Source organism: Podarcis erhardii (assembly GCF_964252035.2).
Source record: "Podarcis erhardii genome assembly, chromosome: 2".
Lineage (NCBI taxonomy): Eukaryota > Metazoa > Chordata > Lepidosauria > Squamata > Lacertidae > Podarcis > Podarcis erhardii.
The window spans coordinates 71279101-71306920 of NC_138498.1; the positions used below are offsets into that span (position 1 = coordinate 71279101).

At 42.6% G+C, this 27820-nt stretch overlaps 2 protein-coding genes across 4 annotated transcripts in view; one reads left to right on the forward strand and one right to left on the reverse strand.

Moving 5' to 3' along the window:
* The window catches only part of FANCD2 (FA complementation group D2), a 42292-nt gene extending 21911 nt beyond the window's left edge, over positions 1-20381 (reverse strand). For 2 of the 3 annotated variants that reach the window (XM_081851282.1, XM_081851281.1), the window contains exons 1-8: positions 12718-12843; positions 11096-11220; positions 5443-5530; positions 4808-4912; positions 3629-3729; positions 2580-2688; positions 1093-1128; positions 113-256 (exon numbers count right to left, since the gene is read on the reverse strand). In XM_081851282.1, the coding sequence (XP_081707408.1) occupies positions 113-256; positions 1093-1128; positions 2580-2688; positions 3629-3729; positions 4808-4912; positions 5443-5530; positions 11096-11202 (690 nt within the window). In that variant the 5' untranslated portion in view covers positions 11203-11220; positions 12718-12843. Of the gene's footprint in view, positions 1-112; positions 257-1092; positions 1129-2579; positions 2689-3628; positions 3730-4807; positions 4913-5442; positions 5531-11095; positions 11221-12717; positions 12844-14062; positions 14116-14730; positions 14795-15892; positions 15997-16474; positions 16543-16844; positions 16983-19144; positions 19242-20055 lie in introns of those variants that run through there. The other variant, XM_081851283.1, reaches the window with a different exon arrangement.
* A 78-nt stretch (positions 20382-20459) lies between these two features.
* On the forward strand, positions 20460-27290 carry EMC3 (ER membrane protein complex subunit 3). The gene is made up of 9 exons (XM_081851354.1): positions 20460-20550; positions 21359-21555; positions 22720-22777; positions 23696-23789; positions 25010-25114; positions 25345-25426; positions 25552-25631; positions 25987-26069; positions 27070-27290. The coding sequence occupies exons 2-9, from the start codon at positions 21401-21403 to the stop codon at positions 27196-27198; spliced, it is 786 nt and encodes a 261-aa protein (XP_081707480.1). The 5' UTR covers positions 20460-20550; positions 21359-21400; the 3' UTR covers positions 27199-27290.
* The last annotated feature ends 530 nt before the right edge of the window (positions 27291-27820 follow it).

Sequence of the window (27820 nt, forward strand, 5' to 3'; positions counted from 1 at the left end):
TAAGCAAGGTCTGTATGCAAACCAGCAAATAATCACGCAGATTTTAGGACAGAGGATGGAATGGGGGAAAGACTGTCAGCATGCTGGATCACACAGCAGCAGGAGTACTCACCATTAAGTAGTAACGGAAGGCATTGCGCAGCAACTGCTCTCTTACGCAGCCTGATTGAATCTTGTTCTTCAGCACTCTCTCAATCTGCTTCTTGTTCTTGCTATTTGTAGCATAGATTACTAACAGCATTATCAGATCCAGAACCTTTTGGCAAGTAAAACAATTAACCTGATTATGCAAAGGTTAACAACCAAGCAAGGTAGAAGAATAAGAATCAGACCAGACAAAGGATCTAAACAACTCACTTGGCAGAACCTGTGGTAATTTTATATAGCATTCTGAAAAAAGTCTCTTTAGTTTTGCTTTTAAAATGACACGTTCCTAGTGTTCATGATTCAGAAGAAAGATTGGAAGGCCCAGCCAGTGTTTACAATAAACTAAAGTTTCAGTGGTTAGAGTGAAAATTCATTCCTAGTTCTCATCTACTTTCTGATAAGAATTTCTTCCATTGCACAATTACATGGAGGGAAGAAGGTGAATCCAAATTCTGAAAACAACTCCTTTTTGTACTTATGTAAATCAAATATAAATGTGCATACACTGAAGGCAGTGTCTAAAAGCAGAATCTGACAAGCCTCTAAAACAGAATTCTAGTATCTTGTCCAAAGAGTGGAATAATTTTCTGTCATATCGACAAGCAGTCCAGAGACTGAGATCTCGCAGTTTAGAGGATGGATGAAAAGTTTGGCCTTCGCCCTGACTTCTAATGGCTTTGAGTGAAGAAATAGATTTGCTACAAATATTGAGCTAGAAAGCTAACTCAGGTGTGTTAGAAATGCAGAGAGAAAAGATAAAGGTCAGTTTCAATATGTCCTCTTACTACACAAGTGACAACTTCACACTATTCCAAATTAATGTAATTGCTGCTGGAAATTTTTTTTAAAGGGTGCCATGAAGGAAACAAGTTCCCCCCTTCAATTAACATCCCTAAAAAGATAATTATAGGTAGAGAACAGCTACTGCAGAATCTAAGATATTACCTTATGGTCAGAGGCAGAAGCAACACTTTCAATGGCCTAGAACAGGAGCAGAAAAGACAGTTGCCAATGCTGAACAAATAACCACCCTACACAAGAGACAAAACACATATTTCCAACAGTACACCTGCTGATGGCCGGGATCACATGAAATCATGCACAAGTCAGACATAGGTAGAGGGCCTTCTCGGTAGTGGCGCCCATCCTATGGAATGCCCTTCCATCAAATGTTAAGGAGATGAGTAATTATATAACATTTAGAAAACATCTGAAGGCAGCCCTGTTTAGGGAAGCCTTTTAAAGATTTAATAATTTGCTGTGTTTTTATATATGCTGGAATCCACCCAGAGTGGCTGGGTTGGCAACCGAGTCAGATGGGTGGGGTACAAATAACAAATTAATATTATTATTATTATTAGTGTAAATCTACTGGAACCTTCCTAATACATATCTTCTACCACAGTCTTAGGACAAAGGTTGTGCTATGGGAATGGGGAGGAGAAACACACCTGGGCACTTCTGCCACATGAGTCAAAATGCTCCTGGAACTTATTAGGACTCACCATCAAATATTGGAAAGAGACATTCATCCCATTTCAGGAATATAAGCCTCTGTTCTGGTGGTGTAATGGTTGGAGTATTGGACTAGGACCTGGGAGACCAGGGTTCAAATCCCAACTCAGCTCAATTTTATGATTCTATTATCTGCATCTTCCCGGCATATTGTGTTATTTTATCTTCTTTTGACTATTAGTTAATAAGTTTGGAAAGGAATTTACTCCCAATCGTTCTGCATTCCTAGCAGTAATTCCAGGCAGCCAGATGTTATACTGCCAAAGTTACAAACTCAGGTTGGAACTCAGGCATCAGATGAGTTAGAGTTAAGGAACTTTCAGTGGGGCTTGCTCCCAATGAGTGGGTATTGGATTGCCGCTTAAGACGGCCTGCATTGGCCGCAGGGAGATAGAAAGGCTTCAGGGCACAATGAGAGGATTACAGCATCAAGGGATGGTGTTGAATAGGGACGATAGCTCATGGTTAGCAAGGCTGACCCTTCCCAGGAGTGTATGCCGGTCGTTAGACTACCCACGCACATGCCTGTCCATCTCCACTGCCCATGTTCATTACTACATATCGTTATGCTCTATCAAGTGTTTTCCTTTCCCGTTTCTTCCTCAATGACTATGATTGTATGTTACACCCTACATTGCAGAATCTGGACTGGATGTCCTCAAAAGATTCCTCCCAACTCTGTGATTCTATTCTATTCTGTTTTGATTTTCTCAAATAGGACTCAAAGTCTGAATTCAACAGCAGAGCCGTTCTGTGATGATTCTATCATTCACATATAATTTCCTTACTGAAAAGGAAATAGATTTTAACAGGATCTTTAAATAAAAATCTGAAGTACATATTTTTTATAGAACTGCCTCTGAAAGAAAGAACAACTTGGCAAAAAGTGCATACCCACAGAGAAAACACACCCTGACCTTAATCCAGCCTTCTGAAATGGTCTTCTGGAATTTAACAGCAGACTTTATAACTTCAAAAAGGAGCTTGACGCAGTCCTGGTTGACACACAGTTGGCTTGCAGACAGACTGAAAAGAAGCACAAGATGGGTAGGCAGCCCATCATTTTAACCACAAAAGCAGCCAAGCAGGTAAAGAGGTTGTTTCAAGTCTAACTTTGGTGGCTAAATTGCCACCCACAAAAGAATGCATTGGCAGGTATAAGGCACAGCAGCATTGAAAGGGAGCGAGAAAGTGGGAACCCACTAAAATGAAGGCAGCAGTGATAACTGCACAAAGCAGCAGTACTATCTAAGGCAAATAAATGGCAAAGAAGGAGGGTAACAGCTGGAGGAGATGCAACAGTTAACACACCAGCCATGCCAGGGAATGCTTAGGATTGTCCAAGTGCACACTGAGGTCTTGGGTCCCCTCATTGTATCAATCACCCTCATGGTGTGAAGAACTGTCAAGCCTCTATCAGATAGTTGGCAGCTGCTGTTGGTGGAAAGGCTCTCCATGTGTTGGGGACACGCCACACGACCCCTTTCTACCCATTACCCTTGTCATATGGAATATTTCCTACTCCCGTAGGGGACTCCTAGATCTGCCCAAAGATTCATATGATCTTTAAGAAGAAAACCTCCTTGTGGCAGATAAGCTGTGGAATCTGTATGTTCTTCTTCAAGGATCAGGTGGGGATTCTTAGTTTTGTGTGTATGTGAACATGTACTACCAAAAAAAGGGGGGGGAACCCACCAGGGGAGATGAGCGTAGATAAATATAGAGCTGTGATGGTGATGCTGTTTTGGCTGAAAGGGAGAGAACAACTAAATAGTGAGATTTCAAAGTGAACACGTTCAAAAGGAGATGAAATATTGCAATCCCATCCATGCAAACAAAGGCACCAGAAACCTGATGTAATATTTTCTTTGCTATGTTTTGCTGAGGCTATGATTTCACCTCATCCTAACTGCTCATGCACAGAGACTGCAAGTCTTTGGGTGAAGCTGAATGTCAACACACAAACCTTGTCCGAGTCTGGCTCCTGAACTTGGTCTGAGAAACATGAATCAGTGGAAGTGAAACACACGAGTCCAGGTCCAACTTCCTACGAAGGTCAGAAATTACCTGCAATAACACAGTGCATAGGTTTCTGCAGCTATTACTCAGAAATACACATTCATGGTCATATATTTTAAGACAGTGATTGTGGAGTAGGAGAAAAAAAGTGTAAATGGGATAAATGTCAAGGAAGGAGCCTGTAAAAATATTTTACAATTTATACAGAATCATCAACTAAACACAAGCTTTACATTGTTTTTGGACTGAAAAGAGGATATTTTTTAACTATCATACTTAAAATAGTTTTTTTTATGTCAAAATGTTGTTTATTGATTATAGCTCAGCTTTTTTTTCCAAATAATATTTATTTATACAACAAGAAAAACACACACACAAAAAAAAAAACACAAATACCAAATTACACACAAATTACAAAAATAACCATTGACACATAATTTTCTTGGCAAACAATAAAACATCTATTGGTCTTAACACTAAAGACCCAATTTCCCGTCTATTCCATATTTCAGATTCATATTACTTATTGCCAATACACATTTTTTCATAATTAAACTTATTCTCAATAAATCTAATTTCTTCTATCTACCAAGCAACTATTAGTAAAGTTCCTTGAATGCTGCAACAGAATTTAAACTACTATATTTATTTTTCAGATATTCTTTGAAAACCTCCCATTTAGAAACAAATTCCTGTTTTGATTTATTCTTTATTTTTTCTGATAAACCATCTAATTCTGCATATTCTGTCAGCTTTTGGATCCAATCTTGTATAGAGGGGATTTCATTACTCTTCCATTTTGCTTAAAATAGTTTTTAAAAGGCAAACCTAGTTCTACTTCCTTTTATGGAAAGGAATGCTGAATGAGCAATAAAAAAAGGAAGAACTTATTCCCATTAAAAAAAAAGTTTGGTTTTAACCCGTTGTCTGCAGCAAGTAAAGAATTGTCTTTTGCTGCCCTGCGAGCCATAATTCAGTTTTTGACTGCTATATGCCAAGCAAGCATTTAGCGCGGAGAAAGGGGTCATACTTCTTTAAGAGTCATGCACCTGCTTAAAAGATGAAAATCTTTGGCCAAATGATACTCTTATCTGCCTAGGTAAGCTTTAATAGTAGTACACTTTACCTCTGTTGCATCTGTGGCCTTGACGGAACGGAGAATAAATTTTACTACTACAGGCAAATCTTCCACTTTTACGGCACCGACTGTGATCATAACAGATTGGCGCACCTAGGTTGAGAGGACATTTTTCAGCTGTAGGAGCAGGGGAAAGTGCAGCATTTATTTACAGTTCTTGCTTACCTCATTATTAGGGCTCTCAGCAGTTGTTAGTGGAAAATTCACACAGGCTGAGAATATACTAGAATCCTGAAGGCTCAAACCAAAAATGACCACCAAGCACTACCCCATATTTTAAGTCACTCACAACTTCCAGAAAGTGATCAGGAACAAGCTTAGAGGAGCCTCCAGAGGGAAAGGATTTCATATTTACAGAGCATCCACCAAGACTGCATGTTAATGTGTCTGCTATCCAAATCTGGGGTCCACGTGCTATAGTTAATGAGGATTTTTCAGATCTGAAAATGCATTACTTCCAGCCTTGGCAAACCTAATTCCTATAATTTCTAACTCTCCTATGCTCTCCCTGAATTCTTGTATGTATTTATGTACAAAGAGTACCTAGTCTCACCTATATCATGACTTTAAGCAACACTTATACCTTGCTTGTGTGCCCATCTATTTAACACAGGGCTTCCTACCTCAGACAGAAGTCCCACATCTAGATTCAAACTGGAAAGGGCATCAAGGATTGGAACAGATAGCTCAGTCTTCTCCTTTAATAACGAACTAAAACGCAGGACAACAAAATCACCTTTTAAGATCTAGCAACATTCCCAAACTGCAATAGTGAATTACAGTTCATCCAGTATCAATTTGTGAAAAGACGGTTTTGTAGGTGCTACAATAAAAGTTTATGAATGATTTATCGCTTATCTCTACAGTGTGTAACTTGCCCATATTTGCTGTCTTTCTTTTTCAATCAAGGATACACAAAAGGGCTTACAAAAGATTTTCAAATATACAATCAAAACAAGAAAATAAAATATAAAACACAAAATATCCATTTTAAACTGTGGGTGCTTCCATATGTGGATGATTTAATCATTCTTGTTTCCTTTAAGCTGTAAATGGAACAGCAACTCTGCTTTGAGATTTCAGGAATCTAAATAATGTTCTGTAGTTGGCGAGGAGGAGGGGGTATTTTAATTGAGATTATGGTATTAGGGATTAGGCCAAATAATGACCCCCCTCCCGGCTGCACTCCCAATCATGATCTTCCCCACTCTGCAATTAAGGAGTGTGGGGAGAAACAGATATTAGACAATGGTTCATCTACACTTAAGAGAAATTATGCAGCTGTTCCATTGTGTTAAATAAACAAAGCACAGTGGATTTTCTGGGAGAGAGGAACAGAAGCTGAAAAGGGAAAACATGGGAGGAGGCTGTTTTGATTATGATACTATGAAGATGCTCCATTAAAAGTGAACAAAGCTTGGCTCTTCCACAGTAAATGCCCAAATATGGAAGGAAGCAGCCTGTGACAAAAATAAAAATATATATGACCATATATGAGAATGTTGAAGTGTGATGCAGTTTGCTGCCCTGAAGACTAATTAGTTGAAATGCATCAGGATCAACTGACCTTGTTCAATAAAAACTTTGTTTGAATTTTGTGGCCTTCTGGTTTTATCCACGTATTATAAGAAGAGGAAGAAGAGGAGGTGGGGTTCTGCTGAAATCTTGCTTTTTTATGGAGCACTTGAAAAGCTCAGACTGTCAGTGCATCAGATGAAGACCACACTGAATGCAGCAGCAGCAGCAGCAGCAGCAGCAGCAGCAGCAGCAGCAGCAATGAATTGAGAGATACAGCCTTAAGGATTAAGATGCCACCACCATTTCTTGTGAATAATCAGATTGGCATGGAGAAAATACTATGTGCAGAGTTCATGCTTTAAAGGCTCCTTATATCAATTCTAGGCAACTCAATGCCCTTCCCTCTCAGAACTCTTTTGAAACTGGAATTACACACAATAATAATAATAATAATTTATTATTTGTACCCTGCCCATCTGGCTGGGTTTCCCCAGCCACTCTGGGCGGCTTCCAACAAAGATGAAAAATACTCTAAAATGTCACATATTAAAAACTTCCCTGAACAGGGCTGCCTTCAGATGTCTTCTGAATGTCAGGTAGTTGTTTATCGCTTTGACATCTGATGGGAGGGCGTTCCACAGGGCGGGCGCCACTACCGAGAAGGCCCTCTGCCTGGTTCGCTGTAACTTGGCCTCTCGCAGTGAGGGAACCGCCAGAAGGCCCTCGGAGCTGGACCTCAGTGTCCGGGCAGAACAATGGGGGAGGAGACGCTACTTCAGATATACTGGACCGAGGTTGTTTAGGGCTTTAAAGGTCAGCACCAACACTTTGAATTGTGCTCGGAAACGTACTGGGAGCCAATGTAGGTCTTTCAAGACCGGTGTTATATGGTCTCGGCGGCCGCTCCCAGTCACCAGTCTAGCTGCCGCATTCTGGATTAGTTGTAGTTTCCGGGTCACCTTCAAAGGTAGCCCCACGTAGAGCGCATTGCAGTAGTCCAAGCGGGAGATAACCAGAGCATGCACCACTCTGGCGAGACAGTCTGCAGGCAGATAGGGTCTCAGCCTACGTACCAGATGGAGCTGGTAAACAGCTGCCCTGGATACAGATTTGACCTGTGCCTCCATGGACAGCTGTGAGTCCAAAATGACTCCCAGGCTGCGCACCTGGTCCTTCAGGGGCACAGTTACCCCATTCAGGACCAGGGAATCCTCCACACCTGCCCGCCTCCTGTCCCCCAAAAACAATACTTCTGTCTTGTCAGGATTCAACCTCAATCTGTTAGCCACCATCCATCCTCCAACCGCCTCCAGACACTCACACAGGACCTTCACCGCCTTCACTGGTTCTGATTTAAAAGAGAGGTAGAGCTGGGTATCATCCGCATACTGATGAACACCCAGCCCAAACCTCCTGATGATCTCTCCCAGTGGCTGCATGTAAATGTTGAAAAGCATGGGGGAGAGGACAGAACCCTGAGGCACCCCACAAGTGAGAGCCCAGGGGTCTGAACACTCATCCCCCACCACCACTTTCTGAACACGGCCCAGGAGGAAGGAGTGGAACCACTGTATGACAGTGCCCCCAGCTCCCAGCCCCTCAAGACGGTCCAGAAGGATGTTATGGTCGATGGTATCAAACGCCGCTGAGAGATCCAGCAGAACTAGGAAGCAGCTCTCACCTTTGTCCCTAGCCCGCCGGAGATCATCAACCAGTGCGACCAAGGCAGTTTCAGTCCCATGATGAGGCCTGAATCCCGACTGGAAGGGATCCAAATGGTCCGCTTCTTCCAGGCGTGCCTGGAGTTGTTCAGCAACCACTCTCTCAATCACCTTGCTCAAGAATGGAAGATTTGAGACTGGGCGATAATTGGCCATCATGGCCGCATCTAAAGATGGTTTTTTAAGAAGCGGTTTAATAACCGCCTCTTTCAGTGGGTCTGGGAAGGCTCCCTCACAGAGGGAAGCATTCACCACCCCACGAAGCCCATCGCCCAGTCCTTCCCGGCTAGCTTTTATAAGCCAGGATGGGCAAGGATCCAGGAGACAGGTGGTTGGCTTCACTCGTCCAAGCAGCCTGTCCACATCCTCAGAGGTAACAGATTGGAATTGATCCCACACAACTTGACTAGATAGGACTCTAGCACTCTCCCGCCCTGGCCCTGCTCCCACGGTGGAGTCTACTTCTTCCCGAATCTGAGCGATTTTATCTGCAAAAAACTTTGCAAAATCATTGCAGGAGATCATGTGGCCTGTACTGGGCCCCAATGTCGCAGGTGGTTCCGCTAAATCGTGAACCACCTGAAAAAGTCTCCTGCTGCTGTTTTCTGCAGATGCAATAGAGGCGGCGAATAAAGTCTTCTTCGCTGTGGCTATCGCCACTTGGTAGGCTCGACGTTGAGCTCTAACCTGTGTCCGGTCAGATTCGGAATGAGTTATCCGCCACCGGCGCTCTAGCCGTCTCAACGATTGTTTCATTGCCCTCAGATCCGTGGAAAACCACGGGGCTGTCCAGGCTCTATGCAATCGGAGAGGGCGCTTCGGAGCCAAACAGTCAATAGCCCTGGTTAACTCCACATTCCAGCGGGCCACCAGGGAATCGGCTGAAAGGCCATCAACATGGGATAAAGCATCCCCTACCACTCTCTGGAAACCATTTGGGTCCATTAAGTGGCGGGGGCGGACCATCCGAATCGGTCCCACCTCCCTGCAGAGGGGATGGGTCGCAGAGAAGTCCAGTTGCACCAGGAAGTGATCTGACCATGGCACTTCTTTCGTTTCGCTTTTACTTAGTGTCAGATCACCAACATCCATAGAGGTAAACACCAGGTCCAAGGCATGTCCGCGGCTATGGGTTGGGCCAGACTTATTCAGGGACAGCCCCATGGAGGCCATGCTTTCCACGAAGTCCCGAGCGGCCCCTTGTAAGGTCGTGTTGGCATGGATGTTAAAATCCCCTAGGACAACCAAGCTAGGTGTCTCCAGGAGAACATCCGCCACAACCTGAAGCAGCTCGCGCAGGGAATCCTTGGTGCAGCGGGGAGGTCAGTACACCAAAAGGAATCCTGTACTGCCCCTATTGCCCAACTTCCAGAACATGCACTCGGAAAACTGGGTCTTCCCAATAGGACGCCTGGTGCAAACTAATGACTTCCTAAAAATCACTGCAACCCCCCCTCCCCGCCCACATGACCTGGGTTGCTGTGTGTAAGAGAAACCTGGTGGACAAGCGGCGGCAAGGACAGGCCCATCTGCTTCATCCAACCAAGTCTCTGTTACACATGCCAGGTCAAGTCCTCCATCCATGATCAAGTCATGGATGGCAATGGTCTTATGAATCATTGACCTGGCATTGCACAGCAGCACCTTCAGGTCATGTGGGTATCCCTTGCTGATTCTAGTATCCATCCGGTCAGGACCAGACCCGGAGGCAGGGATAGTCCTCAGACAACGACTAAACCTGCCTCCTCTGTAATGACATGGTCTGGTCTTAGCGTAACTCCTCCTCCTACCCGTGATCACTGAGATCGGTTGTCCCAGTGCATCCCCCCCTGTGGAACATGCCCCAGCCATTTTGTTGGCTGGGACCTACTCCCCGGCAGCCCTGACCCCTCCCCTTAAGAACAAAATAACACCTTAAAAAAAAAAAACCACCAATAAAACAATACAAACAAAAAACAGTAAAAAATACAAAAACGTAAAATCAAATTCCCAGGCCCAATAAACATCCATCCCACCCCCACCCACCCCACATACAAAAAATTCAAAAGAAAATTTTAAAAACATTTTAAAAGCACTCTGCACCACTCCAGCAGTAACAGCAACTGTCCTAGTGCGGCCCATCAGGCCCTGCCCTGGGCCAGGTGGTAAGTGGCAGGAAGGAGCAGGGCCCCCAGACACTCACACAGGAGAGTCCTCCTGGGCAGCAGAGCGCAGCAGTTCCTGTGAGGCTTCAGGCCCCACCCTGGGCCAGGTAGATGGTAAGCGGCAAGAGCAGGGCCCTCAGGCACTCACACAGGAGAGTCCTCCTGGGCAGCAGAGCGCAGCAGTCCCTGTGAGGCTTCAGGCCCCACCCTGGGCCAGGTAGGTGGTAAGCGGCAAGAGCAGGGCCCTCAGGCACTCACACTGGAGAGTCCTCCTGGGCAGCAGAGCGCAGCAGTCCCTGTGAGGCTTCAGGCCCCGCCCTGGGCCAGGTATGTGGTAAGCGGCAAGAGCAGGGCCCTCCGACACTCACACAGACACTCACAAACACACACACACGTTTAGAGCATGAACTGAGACGCAACAGTATCTTACAATTGTGGTTGCAGTCTCTTGAATGCCAGGGTTTGGATGCAGGAATTGAGGGGATGATAATCAAACATGCAGATGACATCAAACTGGGAGGGGTAGCTATGCCATAGAAGACAGAATTGGGATTCTATTTGACCTTAGCAGATTGGACAACTGGGCCAAAATTAACCAAATGAATTTCTATAGGGACAAACGTAAGGTTCTGCATTTAGGCAGGAATAACCAGCTGTACAAATATAAAATGGGGGAGACACCTAGCTTGCCAGTAGTACATGTGAAAATGATTAGGGGTCTTAATGGACCACAAACCTAATGCGAGTCCTGGTCACTCTTGTCTGGATGCACTCTAAATTCACTTCTTTTCACTTTATGCCCAGTCAGAAGGTATCTTCAGCTAAGGCACCAGAAACAGCTAACAGAAAATTATAGAGAGAGTAAAAAGAGAACATGGCAGCATCAAACTTACCTAAGCTCTCTGGCAATTTCACTATGCTGAGAATCCTCCAGGATTTCTGGCAGGCTTGTGATTATGTCGTGTTGGATTGGTGGAGGAGAAACACAAATCATCTGCATGAGTTTCTGAACAAGATCCTGCAGATGAACAACAGCTTTAGAACACCAGGAACTCAGAAAAAGGACATTTCCTTAATGATGACAGCTTAAACACAGAAAGCCAACAAATGTATGCTAGAAGAGTTTGGATTTGATATCCCATTTTATCACTACCCGAAGGAGTCTCAAAGCGGCTAACATTCTCCTTTCCCTTCCTCCCCCACAACAAACACTCTGTGAGGTGAGTGGGGCTGAGAGACCTCAAAGAAGCGTGACTAGCCCAAGGTCACCCAGCAGCTGCATGTGGAGGAGCGGAGACGCGAACCCGGTTCCCCAGATTACGAGTCCATCGCTCTTAACCACTACACCACACTGGCTCTCTGGATGCATTCTGGATGCATGCTACACGTATGCATCCAGAATGGAAGCTAAGTGATTGGTTTATTTATCAGACATATATTATTTGTAGTTTCTTAGCATGGAAATATTTTTAAATGCTTATCTCTTTTGTCCCCACAATCTCTCAGTTCAATTCCAGACCCAATTAAAAATGCTGGTTATGATTGCTAAAGCCCTGGGATGGAGCTACTCGAAAGATCACCTACACTCATACGTACCTGCCCAAATCTAATGCTTAGCCTCAGAGGCACTGCTTGTGGATTTGTCAGTGGGTACAATTAGAATGCCCTGTTTTATGTACATAGCAAGATATGAAAGTGCCCAAATCTGCTGTAGAAACTAGTCATGAACACAGAAACTGATATGTGATAAAGCTGAAGCCTTAAGAGTTTTAAATGAATGAAAACTTTATTGCTAAAAGCTATAAGCCGCTACAGCTGGGCACAATGCGTAAAATACAAATAATTAATTTAAAACTGAACAGCAACAACAGCAAAGTAAACATACAAAAATGCAAAAATCACACCTGCATAAGTTAAGCACTCCACTTCTCACACTCCCCTTATACTTGTCTTGGTGCCTAGCTCTCAACTTACTTGCAGCCAAGGCAAATTTTGCAACCTGTGCAGTAATAAATACATTATTGCCAGCCAGCAAAATAGAGATTTGCTCAAGGGGAAGTTGGTTGGAGAGAGAGCAAAGGATGTAATTGAGGAATTTTAGTCTAGGGGATGTACATAAAGGGCATTGCAACAAATTGTGTTGAATGTCCTCCACCTGTCCCAACTCACAGATGCAGAGTCTTTGGTATGCAGCGTGTAGTAAGAGTTTTAAAGAATTTTGCAGGGTTCTTCTTAGGTCTTGCACAGTTCTTTGAAATCCCAACTTTGGGACTTCAAAGCACCCAAGCTCCCGACGCCATTGTGATGTCAGATGATTGACAGGTGAACAATCCTACCCACCTATCAAATTTGGCCTACAAGGTTAGGATCTGATAAAGATCTGGTCCATGAATTCAAAAAAGTTTCCCATCTCTGTGTTAAAGAAACCAACATCTAACTAGCATGTTGCTAGTGCTCACTGAATGTTAAACAATACCCCATGAGAAACATAATTGATTGCATTGGTGGTACTTGCCTTGCTGTCAGCTATCCTGTCAAGCCATTTTAACTGATTGACAATGAGCCGAGGCAAATTGAGTCCATCACTTCCCACACTGAAAGATCAGAAGAAATAAAACATAAGCACTAGTTCCTTTTTATTACTGAGAAACCCTTCTTTCTGAAGTCACTTCCAGATGCAGCTATGGAGGACTGCTCTCCATCCTCTCTAGAAGCTTTTCGAAATCCAATTTATTTAGAACTATAGTTTCTTTTAACAAATTCTGTTGAAAATAAATATGTCATGCCATCCTGTATATGAGCCACTTGAGGAAGTGCAATACATACTAGTTTTCAGACAAGAAACCCAGCCTCAGGATCAACAGCAAGGTAGGTAATAATAAATAAAATAAAATAAAATAAAATAAAATAAAATAAAATAATAAAATAAAAATAATTTTATTTATACCCCGCCCAACTGGCTGGGTTTCCCCAGTCACTCTGGACAGCTTATAGCATATCTAAAAACAAAATAAAAACATCAAGCATTAAAAAACCTCCCAATACAGGGCTTCCTTCAGATTTCTTCTAAAAGTTTTACAATTCTTTATCTCCCTGACATCTGAAGGGAGGGTGTTCGACAGGGAGGGTGCCACCACTGAGAAGGCCCTCTGCCTGGTTCCCTGTAACTTTGTTTGTCACAGCCAAGCTGCTGCCGCATTCTGGATTAGTTGTAGTTTCTGGGTCACCTTCAAAGGTAGCCCCACCTAGAGCACATTGCAGTAGTCAAAGCAGGAGATGACCAGAGCGGGCCACCAAGGAATCAGCTAAAAGGCCATCAACATGGGATAAAATATCCCTTACCACACTCTGGAAACCATTTGGATCAATTAAGTAGTGGGGTAGGAGCATCCGAATTGGTCCCACTTCCCTGTGGAGAGGAAGGGTCGCAGAGAAGTCTAGTTGCACCAGAAAGTGAAAGCTCACTGTAATCCATTCATTTATTCTGCCATCTAAAACTTGCTTTGTACAGCAGAAAAGAACACACAGTAAAAGCTTAAATTTCAGTCCTCTATAGCGGGGTGACTACTAACCTTTGGCTCTCCAGATGTTGTTGGATTCCAACCCCCATCATTCCTGACTATTGGCCATGCTGGTCAGGGCTGATGGGAGTTAAGGTTCAACAGCATCTTGAGGACCACAAGTTTGTCCAAGTTCCTGAACCTTAAATGAGTATAGGGCATGAGTGGCAAAGATTTTTTTAAGATCTTTCATCCATGCTAACGAAATCAAGTTTTGAGGATTTCAACAAGCGGTTGAGGAGAAGCAGATGGAAAATGCGGAGCAGTCAACATTTCAAGTTAAAATAGTGGAGTACTTGCCTTTCGTGAAAAAATTCGGGGAGTTTTTCAAATAGCAGTCTTATAACAGCAGGCTTCCAAAAAGAAAAAGGCATTTTGAGAAATTACATTTACAATGAGGTAGCACACTGTGCACACAACACTGCAGACCCAATCCCCATCATCCACTGTTGAAGAAGAGTTCTCTGCTATGAAGCACTGCAGTAAAACTTCCCCAGAGCAATAATTCTTGGTAAATAAAGCTATTTATTCTGTGCTTCTCCAAATCTACTCGAGGGCCAGGGGAACCACAGTGCCCTTTCATCTCATCTGGCGACAGTGTGTGTGTGTGTGTGTGTGTGTGTGTGTGTGTGTGGAGAGAGAGAGAGAGAGAGAGAGAGAGAGAGAGAGAGAGAGAGAGAGTGTACTTTAACAGTGGGATTGCTTTTTGTCAGGGCAAGCCAGAACGGTAACTCATTTTGGTTTTAACGTTGGGAACTTGTGCTTAAGGTTGCTTTTCCCTCCTCCCTCCCATTCCTTTTCCCTTATGCCTTTTTAGTTTGTGAGCTTGTAGAACAAGAACAGTCTTGGTGTGTTTCCCCCCCCCAATGCCAATTTGAAAAGATTGGGATATAAAATGCAATAAATAAATAAATAATAGGAAGCTGGCAAAAGATGGTTGGGAGAACTGCATGGAAAAGTGATCTTACCTGTAATATCTCAATGCCAAGGAGCAGTTTAATGAGGCTTTCACAATATGAATGGATTGCATTACTGTAATGGAGAGAGACACTTTGCTATTATTATTAGAAAAAGGCATCATGTGAGTACCTGGGTTTAAAACAATATACTTCTTTTTTAAAGATATTTTTATTGTCATTGTCCCATGCAGGACAATGAAATTGAAAAACTACATAAAACCACATAAAACTATATAAAAACTACATAAAACATTCAAAAAACCCTAAAAAAACTCTGAAACCCCATTTTAAAATACACTATACTATAGAGACCCCTTAGGCTGCGTTTAGAACCAGAATTGCCTTTGTGTAGAAACTGTTTCTCAGGCGGCTAGTCCTGGCCTTTATAACCCTATACCTTCTTCCAGAAGGCAGAAGCTGAAAGAGATCATTTCCGGGGTGCGTACTATCCTGTGCTATCTCTGCTGCTTTCTTATGGCACCTGGAAGCATAGATTTGATCTAAGGTGGGAAGAATGCACCCAATTATTCTCTCTGAAGTCTTTACAACCCTGGATAGCATTGGTTTTCCCCTGGCCGTGCAGCTCCCAAACCACACACAGAGACCATAAGTTAATATGCTCTCCACAGTGCAATGGTAAAATGCCATCAACAGGTCCTTTGAGAGATTGTTTTTCCGAAGGATTCTCAGAAAATATAACCTCTGCTGTGCTCTCTTCACCAGGTTAGGTAGTCTCTCAACTCCATTCCCAGAAATTGAAACACCGAGACCTGTTCCACGCACTTCCCCTCAATAATAAGTGGCTGAATATTCAATTTACATTTCCTAAAGTCCATACTGTATTTGTGATAGGTGCTCCCTGCCCCACTTTGAGCTCCTTAGACAAAGGGACACACATGTAATAAATAAAATCTGATTAGTTTAGCCCCAAGTACCCTCTCTTTTGTTGTTGTTTAGAGTTTGACCTTTAAAAGGTGTATATTACAACAGAATTAAGTTTGTTTCTTTAAAAAAACCCACACATTTTTTAAAAAAATCCAGTTGCAGTCCAGAGGCAGACTGGAGTATATACAGGTAGTCATTTACTACACTGTCATGGTAACATACTGCAAGTATTAAACCATTCACATGGCAACTTGCAAAGAGAAAACAAATAAGGTTTTTCATTGACCTTGTTTCCTGACTTTGTGTGGGTATGCATGGTAGAAGACAATTCCTGAAGTGATCTCTGTTTTCTATGTGGGATTCCAAGCCACTGATGAACTCCTCACCAATCTAGACAGGATGGAGGGAAGGAGAGAGAGAAAAAATGAAGGCTGAGCGATTATCCCTACTGTTTCAAATGCATGAATGTGCAAATCAAGCAGTGAAAGCCTACACAATGCCTGTTCTTGATCTTTGTGTGGGATGCATAAAACTGTAATTTGTAAATTGTTACTTTTTAATGAAAAAATCCAGTGACCAGTTTCATACTTCTTCCAGATCTGTCAGCAGCAAATCATAAGCGAGAACTCTGTATTGATTACTGAGGTCTCCTATTTTTCTCTTGTGTTCTGTTTTTATTTAATTCATATATTTAAAATGCAAGGTAAAGAATAAGAGAAGTGGATTGAAAAAGAGATTTTAATTTGGGAGAGTGTGTTTGTCAGAAGAGAGACACAGAGAGAGATGGACAGAGACAGAGAGCTTTGGGTGTTAGAATCAATACAGGCCCACTTCAATTTCAAAGACATGAAATAATGCCACTTCATACCTGTGGTTGAGAAGGGTGCTTCTTCAATGCTTGATGCAACTTCTTCTGGAAAATTGCTCCATCCACAGCTATGGAAAAAGTGCCAAGAAGGACAAACACTGTCATGTTCATGTCATAATAGTCTGAATCTGCCACCTTCTGCCCTTCCCACTAACTGCCGCGTGACAGACAGAAATCCACCTGGCAAAACTTTCCCTGACATAGAGGTAGTGAGGCTAGAATGCTAAAAAGGTAAAATTAAATAAATACATTTCTAGCAGAGCTCCTCTATTTTTAACAGTTGTGCAAAGTAGCAGAAAACCAGCAGGTAAATGTTTACACTTTAATTTCATTTTAGAATTACTGCTAAGAATGTCATTAAAGTATATACCTATTTCATTCTGTCGTTCTCCAGCTTTCAGTATAATTCCTCCTGTCTTGAGGAGCTGCCCAAAAACATTGTTGTTCTCTACAACTCCATCTTTGGGAATGGATCTGTTCTTACCAAGCGTGCAAGATTTCTTTGTTTCTAAGATGGAAAAGTTACTAGCATAAGATAAATGAATGTCATATTTGAGAGTCACATACCTCAATACAAATAAATGAAAAAATCAACCTTTATATCATGAAGTTTGTATAAAGATTGAGGTCCCTTGGAAGATGAACCCAAGGGCTATATAGTCTAACCTAGAACAACTTCTAAGAGAGTGTAGGAGATACATACCATAGAGCAGGGTTTCCCAAAACTTGGTCTCCAGCTGTTTTTGAATTACAATTCCCACCATCCCTGACCACTGGTCCAGCTAGCTAGGGATGAAGGGAGTTGTAATCCAAAAACAGCTGGAGGCCCAAGTTTGGGAAATCATACAATAGAGGAAGGATGATATAAAGCAAAGTTAGGGAACCTGTGGCCTTCCTGATGTTATTTGGATTAATTCCCAGCATCCCTTACCATTGGCCATGTTGGCTGAGGCTAATGGGAGTTGGAGTCTAACAATATTTAGAGGACCACAAATTTCCCATCCGTAGTATAAAGGGTGCAACTAACAAAGCACTTGAGTAAGTGGTTTGTGGATTGCAATCCCAACCCTAAAATTACTGGACATTGAAGAGAGTTAAGATGAAATCACTGGGGCTACTAAAGTAGGACTGTCCTCTGAAACTGTCAGATTAGAATTATGGAATATTATATATACCACAATAGCCAGCCAAGACTTGTTGCCAATAAAGGATGCATGTTGTCTTGTCCCTGACCTTATGTTGTACTTCACCAGTGTCTGGTGTACAAATCAGGAACAATTCCCATCTCCAAGCTCAGGATGAAGGATGAAGCTCATCTCTATCCTACTGTGCTTCTGATGTACCATGACTACCTCCAATAAACAGTACAACAGTTCAGCCCTTTTCTCAAGCTGGAGAGGGAAACATGGATCATATCCAAAAACACAGGAGCTCCAAATACTTGGAAGTTTAATGAGACACAGACAAGCCCCAGCCCCCATCTAGAGTGTGGAGTATAAGAAGAGATTGAGAAATTGTTCTCAGTTACACCACAATTCCAAAACACTCATGAATTCTTTAGAAGAACAGTACTACGCAGGTCTTCCCTCAAGCTGGGAAGAGCAGGATAGCTGGGAACAGGACTGTCCCTACTGTTATGAAACCCAATAGGTACAGTATGACTTCTGAAAAGATCCCTGATGCTTTTTCTAGTTCCAGACTAACACATAGTGCTTCCAAGGGCATAATGCAATTCCACAGCTTCTAACTTAGGAGTGAAGCTAGCATTCTGCTGAAGATGGAACATTCACCGCGGCAAAAATATGTATAGACTCTGCATAAAATGTAGGAGCATAATTTAAGTCCCCATCAGCAATCCTGTATGTCATTACTTAAACAAAGCAGGATTATCACACTTGTGGAATATTATTTTCATTTTATGATATATAAAGAATTCTCTCTTTGGTAATTTTTCTCAATGAGCTTACAGTGAATTTATATACAATCATACCTTGGATCTTAAATGCCTTGCAAGTCGAATGTTTTGGCTCCCGAATGCCACAAACCCAGAAGTGTGTGTTCTGGTTTGTGAACGTTCTTTGGAACCCGAACGTCTGACGTGACTTCCGTGGCTTCTGATTGGCTGCAGGAGCTGCACCTTGGTTTGCAGACATTTTGGAAGTTGAACGGACTTCCGGAACGGATTCCATTCAACTTCCGAGGTACCACTGTATTCAGTGGTCATAACCATGGAGAAAAAAGTATTCCAGGGCAGGGGGGAAAATACCACTGAGATCAGCTCTATGAATACTTTTGTTGTTGCATTGGGCATTACTAAAAAGGAAGGCACGTTCTCTGCCTAATAATAATAACTACTACAACAACAATAATAATTTATTATTTATACCCCGCCCATCTGCCTGGGTTTCCCCAGCCACATGATAAAACATAAAACATTAAAAACTTCCCTAAACAGGGCTGCCTTCAGAAAGTCAGATAGTTGTTTATTTCCTTGACCTCTGGTGTGAGGGTGTTCCACAGGGCGGGTGCCACTACCGAGAAGGCTCTCTGCCTAGCTCCCTGTAACATCATTTCTTGTAGTGAGGGAACTGCCAGAAGGCTGAAGGATGGGGGTGGAGACGCTTCAGGTATACTGGGCCAGATGACAGGAAAGATTCTTGCTTTACATACTTGGTAACTTTTCCATCAGATTTTCTCCTTCCACATCAGATTTGGACAATTTCCTTTTTGGAGCCATGACAGCAGGCACTAAGGTAGTCTATTTCAACTGTGGGGAGAGGGAAGGGAAACAATTAGAAGCTGACTGAACGAGATATGTTTTGTTATAAAATGGTGCACAAAAGAGAATTTATGAAGCTACAATTCTGTTCTTGAAATGGCAGTAGGACCTGTTTGAAATATACCTTATTTACAATAACAAGTATCTGTGAATGGCAAAAGGGCCTACTACAATAATCTGCTGAAGTAAGCCATTTACCGCAGTGCACCAATCCATATTGACAAGAGGTAACAAATATTAGATCAGTAGTTTACTTATTTTAGACATATGTGCAACTGGATACATTTTCATGAACACATTGGACGCAATATCACAATTAGTGTACACGTTGCATTTATTACACTTTATTTTTAATTCTGGATTTTTAAACTCTCCTATCTGTGTGAGACAAAAAGCAGTCCTGGTCACAAATCCTCCTCCTGCCCCAGTTTTCTTCAATACCCAACAGGTAATTTGGGAAAGAAGATGAGGCCAAATGCATTAAATCCTGCTCTTTCCCACAACAAGAAGGATGGGAAAGCTCCACTATCCGTAATCCTGCTGCTGTGTTTACAACTGTCAGCTCGGATCCTGATTTCCCTTCCCCTCCTTCAGGCCACAGAAATGCCTCAAATGCAATGGAGGCTATCATTAACAGGCAGGGGAGAAGTGATTTTTGGCAGCGCCACCTCCTATGATGCTTCAGTGGGTCCTTGAGCCCTATATAATTCTGCATCCCTACCCACTTTGACAACTGGTTAAGAGTCCAGCCCAATAAGGCCAACAGGGACAGGACTCGTACCTGCGCTGTCCGTTAACCTACCTGAGCAACCGCGGAAGCGCTGTTGAAGGCCAGCGGAGGCCAAGGGATAACCACCCAACCTGCCTTTCCGAAGCTGGTGGGGGACAATCTCCTGCGCACTGACTCATTCAGAAGTACAACCCCTCGCCCGCTTCGTGGCTGTTCAGCCGGAGCCCTGCCCGAGTCCCGCTCCTCCTGAATTCCCGGGACGGCGGGGTCTTAGTCCCAGTGAAGCGGCAGCGCTTAAGCAGAAGGCGCCCCTCACGCGGCGCGGAGAGGCAAATGGAACTCCGCCTCCCTTCCCCGCCGAGGCGCAGTTGAAACGGCGCGCGCGCTCCCTCAGCCACCCTTCGCTCCCCTTTCAAAGGTTCCCGCCAAGCGCCGGCTCAGGACGCGTCGCAGTGACGTCAGCGAACGCGCGACGCCTCTCCCTACCGGGCGCCGCGAAAGCGAGTCAGGCGTCGCTCCCGGAAGGGTGAAGCGACGGAGGGAGACCGAGCTGCTGCCGCCGGAGAGGTAAGGAGCCGGTGGGTGCGCGGCGGGGGTCGCGGTGCAGGTGCGCCTGAGGGGCGGGGGGCTACGCGGCGTCTGCTTTCCTCTTCCCGGGGTGGGCCGGCCGCGGCTGTGGCCGCTGAGGGGTCGCCTCCCCACCTGTGGTGAATTTGTTGGGGGTTTTTTTAAAGAGGTTTTTTAAGAGGCTTGAGCCTCGACCCTGCGACTTAATTCCAGGTGCGTGGAATCCGGCTGTGATCCCTTCTCCGAAAGGGCAAGGCCGTGTATGTGCGCATGTATTTACATTTGCTGGTTTCCGTTGACCTAGTCCTAATAGGTGAAGAATTTTTTTTAAGGAGTTTGCCGTTTTCTAGAGGGTTTATCTCTATTTCGTCGGTCCCGGGATTGCTCTCTGTCATTAGAAACTGGCCGCGGAGCTCTCCTTCACACGGAGTGCTGCCTGCTTTTAATGGCATTTCGGTTTGCTTCCTGCCTTGTCTCTTAGGCCTCTGCCTGTACCAGATACTCGAGTGGCAAATTATTCAGCCTCTCTGTGCTTCCCTGAGGACAAATGGGGATTAATGCCCAGAGCTTCCATTTCTGCCCAGTGTCTTGCTGTGGCTGCCTTGTAACTTAAGAAGAATTCCCCACCTGCATAAGAAACTCCTGGGTGTAAGGAAAAACTGCTGTGGTAGAATTAGAAAAGCCACTGTGCTCTGGGAACTTAGGCAGCCTTCAAAATAAATAAAACTTGGCTAGCAACACGCTAACTGGCTCAACATTTTGGGAAAGTTGAAATTTCTAATTGACTTCTTGTGCTTTGTTTCCCTAGATACAGAAGGTTGAAGTGCATGACCAGAACGGAATTTAAACAATGAGTGAGCCGGAGCTGTTGTTGGACTCTAATATTCGATTATGGGTGGTGCTCCCAATCGTCTTCATAACCTTCTTTGTGGGGATGATTCGTCACTATGTATCCATCCTTCTCCAAAGTGACAAAAAACTCACCCAGGAGCAAGTATCTGACAGGTAAAGATGCCTGCAACTGAAAAGTGGGCATCGTCACTTATACTAATTGACAACTATAGAGATTGATAATACTTTATGGTAGCACATAGGCTTACTGAACTGCAGTAGGTGGGTTATATCTTGCTGTGTACGTATTTGGGAATACTTCTAAACCCGGCTTTGTGGCTGGAAATCCAGGTAGCAGGTAGGTTTGGGGTGTTTTCGGAAAAAGAAGGCTTGGTCTTTGTATATTTGCAAAGAAGAATGCACAAGATAGACTAGAAAAAGTGGAGCCTAGCTCCTGGATCCTGTCAGCTGGGCTGAATAAAATCCCCAGGATTATCATACTTAATCTTAAAAATGGTAAAAATTCAAAACAAACTGTTATTTGTAATATTTGTAATATTTTGAATGTTTTTGCTTTTTAGATTTTGATTTCTCTCTTTAGTCTTTATATGGATTTTTTCCAGCTTTTCTTCTATAAATATGTATATCTTTCTTCAGATTGTTTCTAGTCACATAGATGATAGCAAGGGACTAGTGGTGATGGTGGAAGGGGATAAGAAAACAGTTATTAAAAATCGCAAGGCTAATCTGATTGAAAATATCTGTGCTTTTCAAGTAGATTTTGTCATGTTCTATGACTGTTCACTTCTTTATGGTTTTAAAATATGGAGATAATATAGGGAAATGTATGTACACTATAATGTTTCCCCACAGCAAATGCATGGATTGAATATTTGTATTTTTCTACCCTGATTTCTCGTTAAAAGGGGGGGGGTCCCCACAATGGCTGTCTGGTCAATAACTGCTTGTACACTTCAGATATTTATGAGCAGCCCTGTGTTTTCTTCGTGGAGCATTTTTGTGTTTCAAAAAAGAAGTATATGAAGCAGCTCTCTGTGGCAAGGAATGAAACTGTTGCTGTTATTGGATTAATATCTAGTATTGGTTCCCAAATCATTTCTTGCTGTTCTTGAAATCTTGCTCAACACATGTTTTTAAACTATGAAAGATGATAGATTTTTATATGAAACTCTGTGAATATTGATAACTTGTTGGGAGGCTCTCAGTTATATTTTGCATCAGTGTCACATGCAGTGTTCGTGCAGGAATATTTTTCTGTCTTCCTCCTTATTCTCTTCTTCTATTTCATATGTATGATAATGGCTTTCTTTCTTTCAGTCAAGTTCTGATTCGAAGCAGAGTTCTCAGAGAAAATGGAAAGTACATTCCAAAGCAGGTACGTTTCCATTTGTGTCAGAATTTAAAAACTAGAGGAAGGGGAAACCTTAATTGTTCCAAGATTTGGAATGCAGTCTTAATAAAGATCTAAAATGCACATTGTAAGCACATTTGTGGAGTAGACCCAGTCATTTCTATTACTATTAATATGCAGCAATATACATCCAAGACAGCGGGGTATTCCATCATTCTAATTTGCTGTCATGTTGCAAAATTGGATCTATTACTATTTTAAAATATATTTACTAAGATCAGCATGCTTAGACCAGATTAAACTAATGTTAATTGCAGCAGTTAAAATGTTAATGGTTAGAATGAATCTGGGACATCCTGTCAATCCAAGGGGGGAAATCCCTATCAAATTAAAGTGGCTCATAACAGACACAAGCTAGCAGACTTCAAAGCTTGCATAGTTCCCTGATAATCCAACCTCATACATTGTCTAAATGTGTCTTTTGGAGACCTACTTTGTTTCTACCTCACATACTTTGTTTTAAGTTTTTTTAATGCACTAAAAAAATAATATGAGCAGCATATGGCTTTCAGTATAATTTTGTCTTTGCATCTTATCAACATTATGGGTATACTAGACGGAGGAAATGATTTGTATTGCCACTGATCTTTTGGGAAATGTGTAACATGATTACCTGTAAAAATGTTTGGCTACATCTCTGTTTATATCACAAGTGCCTAAACTATGTCACAGGCAAAGATACTTGAAAAAATTAAAGGAGGCTATGCATTGCCACAGTTTCCATTGAAACCTGGAAATATTTGGAAAAGCAGGGTAGGTCGTTTGCAGGGTAAATGTCTATCATCCTTATTGCAAGTTCTTCTACAGAGAAATAACCTATGCTTAATTTTGAAGCCTTTCATCCACTTCTTTCATCATTAGAACTTGTTTTTCTTTTTTCAGTCCTTTCTGACACGGAAGTATTACTTCAATAATCCAGATGATGGGTTCTTTAAGAAAACTAAAAGGAAGGTAGTGCCACCTTCCCCAATGACAGGTAAGTAAGAAGGCTTCCTAAGAGTTTGTTATATTCTAAAACATGAGCAATAGAGTAGTAATCAGTGTTTGAAACTCCCATTGTTCCAGGCGCATTTTGCGACAGGGAATTTCATTAGCATGAGCAGCTTCTGAGCTCTGGGTGCAGTACTGCACCTAAGATTTCAGATTAAAACTGCAGAATGGAAGAGAAGGAGGACCTTTTTCTGCCTCCCCACTTCCAGCTACTCTCTGAGGAGACCCTCTTAAGAGTATTAGGGGGGTTGGGCAGGGGAAGGATTAGACCATGTGAAAAATGAACATAATATTTTAACTACTGCAGTTCATTCATTTTCAGCTTTGTATTACCGTATTTTTCGCTCTATAGGGCGCACTGGACTATAGGGAGCACCTAGTTTTTGGGGGGGGAAATAAAGAAAAAAAATTATTTCCTCCCGCCCCCCCCCAGCCCCAAAGAGCAAAGAAGCCAGCGGGATCCATCCCACTGGCTGTCTTGGCTTCCTCTTTAGCCACACAGAACCTCTCCAGCTGGGAGAGGCTGCGTGCGGCTTTGGCAGAAGCCAAGACAGCGAGCGGGATGGATCCTGCTCGCTGTCTTGGCTTCCTTTTCAGCCGCGGGGCTGGGGCGGGGGAAGCTGGGGCGGGGAAAGAAACCTCGCCTTTGCTCCCAGAGCTTGCTGCTATCCGCAAGCCTTCAGAGCCCGGCGTGAACTCCCGGCAGGTTGCCTGCTATCCACAAGCCTTCGGAGCCCGGATAGCTTCCTGCAGATAGCTTCCTGAAGCCTGCATTCACTCCATAGGATGCACACACATTTCCCCTTCACTTTTGGAGGGGGGAAAGTGTGTCCTATAGAGCGAAAAATACAGTATTTGTATTACTGTTATAAAAAAGCGTGCCTAGACAAAACCTAGGTTTGAGGTGCCATTTAGCTCCTAGCTTTCATATCACAGTTTCTAACTCTGGTAGTAATAGGAACATCTGATTTGCTTTTGTGCTTAGCAGCAGACACTAATTCTAAAGTCTACCTGGTTTTCTTATAAAATAGCCCAGATATACTTAAAGTCAAATTAAATAGCAAATTAAGGACTAAACCAGGGTGATCTCTTCAATCATGCTAAGGAGGTTTCCTTTGTTTTTAAAGTAGTATACCCAAACTTCAGAAATCCATGGGTGTGTAGGCTGTCAATTGTGTGGTCACTTTAACTGCATTTGCTTTGCAGATCCTACTATGCTGACAGATATGATGAAAGGGAATGTAACAAATGTACTTCCTATGATTCTTATTGGAGGCTGGATCAACATGACCTTCTCTGGTTTTGTCACAAGTAAGTGTCAGTTTAGGAATCTAAACTTGTGTGGCCTGGAGGCCTGATGCTTCTAAAATCCCAAATTTAATCAGCGTTTTCATTAGCTGAGTGTTCGTGTTCCCTGTCACAGGTTTTAAGCTCCTTGTGAGACAAATTTCCCTTCAGTTATATTCCCCTGCAAAGCACTGTGTTTTATGGTGCTTTGTAATAATCATAATTGTTTCTGACCATATTTATATTTTTTACAGCAAAAGTCCCCTTTCCTTTGACGCTTCGTTTTAAACCAATGCTACAGCAGGGTATTGAGTTGCTTACTTTGGATGCATCCTGGTAAGAATCCTTCACTGTGCTTCAAACAATCTTTGTCTATCTAAAACTGTGAAAGTTACAGCAGTGTTGGGAATTGGGCATTTGTGCATTTGTTTAAATGACACTCAGTTTCTTTGGTTTGTTAGGGTTAGCTCTGCTTCTTGGTATTTTCTGAATGTGTTTGGACTTCGAAGCATTTATACCCTCATTCTTGGTCAAGATAATGGTAAGAAACTGCTATTTATGTAAAAGTAAGAGTGATTCTTGATTTAATAAATGTACCAAACTATGCTTAAATGTTTCTTAGGAATTTTGACCTAGTTACTAATACTAGTAAATTGTAAGAATTTCCAGCAATAATAGACAAAAATATTGTCTTCAGCTTATTAAGGCTGAAGAAAGTTAAGCATACCTGACTGAGACTTCGTACCTTTTTCGGCCTAACTTGTACGATACAAGGGAGATATTTTGCTGTCTACCTCAGCACAGCACTATAATGCTCACATTCTTAATTTTTCCCAGCTTTGATGGTCTTGCTACTGTTATGTAGAGTCACACAAGTCACTCTTTCATATTTACAGCTGCCGATCAGTCCAGAGTAATGCAGGAGCAGATGACAGGGGCGGCAATGGCCATGCCTGCAGATACTAATAAAGCATTCAAGGTATGAGGCTTCTGTTCCAATTGCTGAAACGAGCTGCTCAAGTTTCATGTAGCCTTTCTTCTATTCCTTGAATGTACAGAAAAAATACCTCAAAGGATTAAAACCTGCAAAAAATGATGGTCTTAAATATCTGTTTATTGAATGTATGCTAAATAAATTTTGTACCTTATAGGAGTGTGATTGGAAACCCCTATTCTATTGTAATCTTTTCATGCCGCTTTAGGGTAGCTAAAACTTCCATTCATCAGGAAACACTAGCTGAAAAGATCAGTAATGGTGGAGAAGCTTAGCCATAAGAAGTGCCCATTATTACCAGTGCATAGACAGGGGGTATGGGTGGGGTCCTTGGAAGACAAAATGGTAAAGAAAGAGTGTCCAGGGGGTAGAAAGTTTGAAAACCTATGCATTAAAATATACTGTATTCTAGTTGATGACCTGTATGGAGAAGATACTTAACATTGTATACAAAGTGGAAATATGCTGAACAGAAACTTGTTTTACGGTACTAATTGCAAGAAATAAGAAACAGGTTTCAAATCCCATAAGTAGCTTCATGCATTCTGAGCTGTTCTTCTGTCTGCAAGTTGTGCAGTAAAATAAAAGTTTAATCTCCAGAAAACAGCCCACTTGTCAAATGCTAGGCACTAGCAGCCATGTACACACAAACCAAAAATGCCCAATGATCTCCGTTTAGTATTGTAGGCAGTTGTTAGCTGTGAGGACCTGCCCCCTCCCCCAAACATACCTGCTTGTATGTTCAATAGCCTTGCTGCTTCCTTGTACACATTATGATTCTTCTTTGCAACTTCCTACTATTTAATCACTCTGCACACATACAGTTCAGTCACAAACTTCAGTGTCTTTGTTCAAGATTCAGAGTATAAAGCGGCATGAATAAATTAAGGCAGAATTGTTGAGCAAAGGCTTTTTTCCAAGATAGAAAGTAGGTGGTTGGTACACTTCTGTTGGCTGCATCAATGTTTTTTCTTTATCACTACAGACAGAATGGGAGGCTCTAGAACTGACTGACCATCAGTGGGCCCTAGAGGATGTTGAAGAGGAACTCATGGCTAAAGACCTCCGCTTTGAAGGCATGTTTAAGGAAGAGCTGCAGACGTCCATGTTCTGAGTTGCTTCATATGGTTGGCATTAAGTCAGTTTGTGTTTATTTATCTATAATGTACTCTTACTGGTGGCCAGAATAAAGATGGTCAGAACTTATGTGAGTTATATATCTGCAGGACAGAGTCTTGCTTCTGAGGTCTCCTCTGATGCCTTTTGAGCTCTGCTTTGGCAGCTGCTAATAGTCATGTCAGAAGGCAAACTACCAAACTTGTATAGTTCCAGTTACAGATAGGTAGCCGTGTTGGTCTGCCATAGTCAAAACAAAACAAATTCCTTCCAGTAGCACCTTAAAGACCAACTAAGTCAGTTCTTGGTATGAGCTTTCGTGTGCATGCACACTTCTTCAGATATGTATCTGAAGATGTGTATCTGATGTGTATCTTCTTCACACTTCTTCACACTTGTGTATCTTCTTCACACTTCTTCAGATGTGTATCTGAAGAAGTGTGCATGCACACGAAAGCTCATACCAAGAACTGACTTAGTTGGTCTTTAAGGTGCTACTGGAAGGAATTTGTTTTGTTTTTACCAAACTTGTAGTGATTGACCAAACTTACTGGAAGAAACATTTATATTTCAGGAAAACATTCAGGAAAACATTTACATTTATATTTCAGGAAAACTTG

Bases quoted from the DNA above. Each gene is read 5' to 3' on its own strand.
- EMC3 (XM_081851354.1), top strand. From the start codon at position 21,401: ATGAGTGAGCCGGAGCTGTTGTTGGACTCTAATATTCGATTATGGGTG. The intron at 21,556-22,719 runs GTAAAGATGCCT...TCTTTCTTTCAG, and splicing joins CAGGAGCAAGTATCTGACAG to TCAAGTTCTGATTCGAAGCA. The intron at 25,115-25,344 runs GTAAGTGTCAGT...TATTTTTTACAG, and splicing joins CTTCTCTGGTTTTGTCACAA to CAAAAGTCCCCTTTCCTTTG.